This window comes from Protomyctophum bolini (genome assembly GCF_963924005.1).
Source record: "Protomyctophum bolini genome assembly, chromosome: 23".
Classification (NCBI taxonomy): Eukaryota; Metazoa; Chordata; class Actinopteri; order Myctophiformes; family Myctophidae; genus Protomyctophum; species Protomyctophum bolini.
Window position 1 is genome coordinate 558,899 of NC_137884.1, and position 1,546 is coordinate 560,444.

Consider the following 1,546-nt stretch of genomic DNA (forward strand, 5'->3'; position numbering starts at 1 on the left):
GTATGTCAGACTGTATGTCTGTCCCACAGTCACAATCCTTTAGTAATTAGGCTGTGGAAATATTCAGGACAAAACAATGGTACATTTCCAATAACCCATCCGTTACTACATGTGGAGTCAACTCCCGCCATTTATTTCTTCCCATAGTGCGTGGCGAAGTAGCTCTGGGATGAGTGCGCGCGAAGCACGCACAAAATTCTAGTTATTATACATTTTTCATCAAACTTTTTTTTTTTTAACATCTTTTTTAGTCTTAGTCCTAGTAGTAGCCTACAAAGTAGTAGTAAGGTTGAAATATATTTTTTGCAAGTAGAAATTAATGCGGGTGTTAGAGGGTTAAGCGCACCAGCAAGTGCGTGTCGTGCACGCGCATGGTGTTGCGTGCGTGCATGTGCGCTTGTGCAAGACATTGGAAATTAACCTTTACATGGAAAGAGTGGTTGGCTCTTAAAAGAGCCTTTGTGGGTTTCGTTAAACGAATGTAGCAGATTTATTTCTTAGCGGCTTTCTCGGTCTTCTTGGGCAGCAGAACAGCCTGGATGTTGGGCAGCACACCACCCTGAGCGATGGTCACTCCGCCCAGCAGTTTGTTGAGCTCCTCGTCGTTGCGGACGGCCAGCTGGAGGTGACGGGGGATGATACGACTCTTCTTGTTGTCACGGGCAGCGTTTCCAGCCAACTCCAGGATCTCTGCGGTCAGATACTCGAGCACCGCAGCGAGGTACACTGGAGCTCCGGCGCCCACTCTTTTGCCATAGTTGCCTTTACGCAGCAGCCTGTGGACACGACCCACGGGGAACTGGAGCCCGGCACGGGATGAGCGGGTCTTAGCCTTCGCCCTGGCCTTTCCTCCCGTTTTTCCTCGGCCACTCATTTTGGTGTAGGTTTATTTCTGGAATTGAATATAGAATAAATATGCTGGTGGAGAGGCGCGCGAGACCCTTTATATGTTCAACAGCACACATTCTACTGCTACTGTCTATGTGCGGCTGTGCGCCCCACCAATGAATGAGAGCGAGGGCTGAGTGTGTACGAGCTCCCCTCCAATCGGTGCTAGTGGCTGAACAGCTCCTCCCAAGGAAGGAGGTTCCTGACCAGAGACGGTTTCTTTCAGAGAGAGAGAGAGTCTTTATTATACACAAGGGAAATTTGTTTTGCTCAGGTCAATGCATACATATACAAATACAATAAAATACCCAGCAAAGTACCAGACAATAATTCTAAAATGTAAAGGGTATATTTAAAAGAAAGCAAAGTCTCTCGCCACACATATACACTGTTCATAATAATTTTGTAGGCAAGCATTACTTGTATGTAAGGTAATAATAATAATACAACTTTATTTGTATAGCACCTTTCATGACATGCAGCTCAAAGTGCTTTACAGAGCAATGGAGAAAAAAATTAAGAAAAGCAAGGCATAAACATAAAAAAAAAACAAGCAGTAGGCCTAATGCAATATAGTGAGGACAAAAAATAAAAGATCAATTAAAAGCAAGGGTGTAGAAGTGGGTCTTGAGCTGTGCTTTAAAAATGTCTACAGAGG

The 1,546-nt window shown here is 44.7% G+C and overlaps 1 protein-coding gene across 1 annotated transcript; it reads right to left on the minus strand.

Annotated features, from left to right (window-relative positions):
* Positions 1 to 490: 490 nt before the first annotated feature.
* Positions 491 to 874, minus strand: LOC308311261 (histone H2A-like; the record flags this gene model as incomplete). Its single annotated transcript, XM_080757908.1, has 1 exon — positions 491 to 874. One exon carries the CDS (start codon positions 872 to 874, stop codon positions 491 to 493), a length of 384 nt encoding a protein of 127 aa, XP_080614034.1.
* Positions 875 to 1,546: the final 672 nt, after the last annotated feature.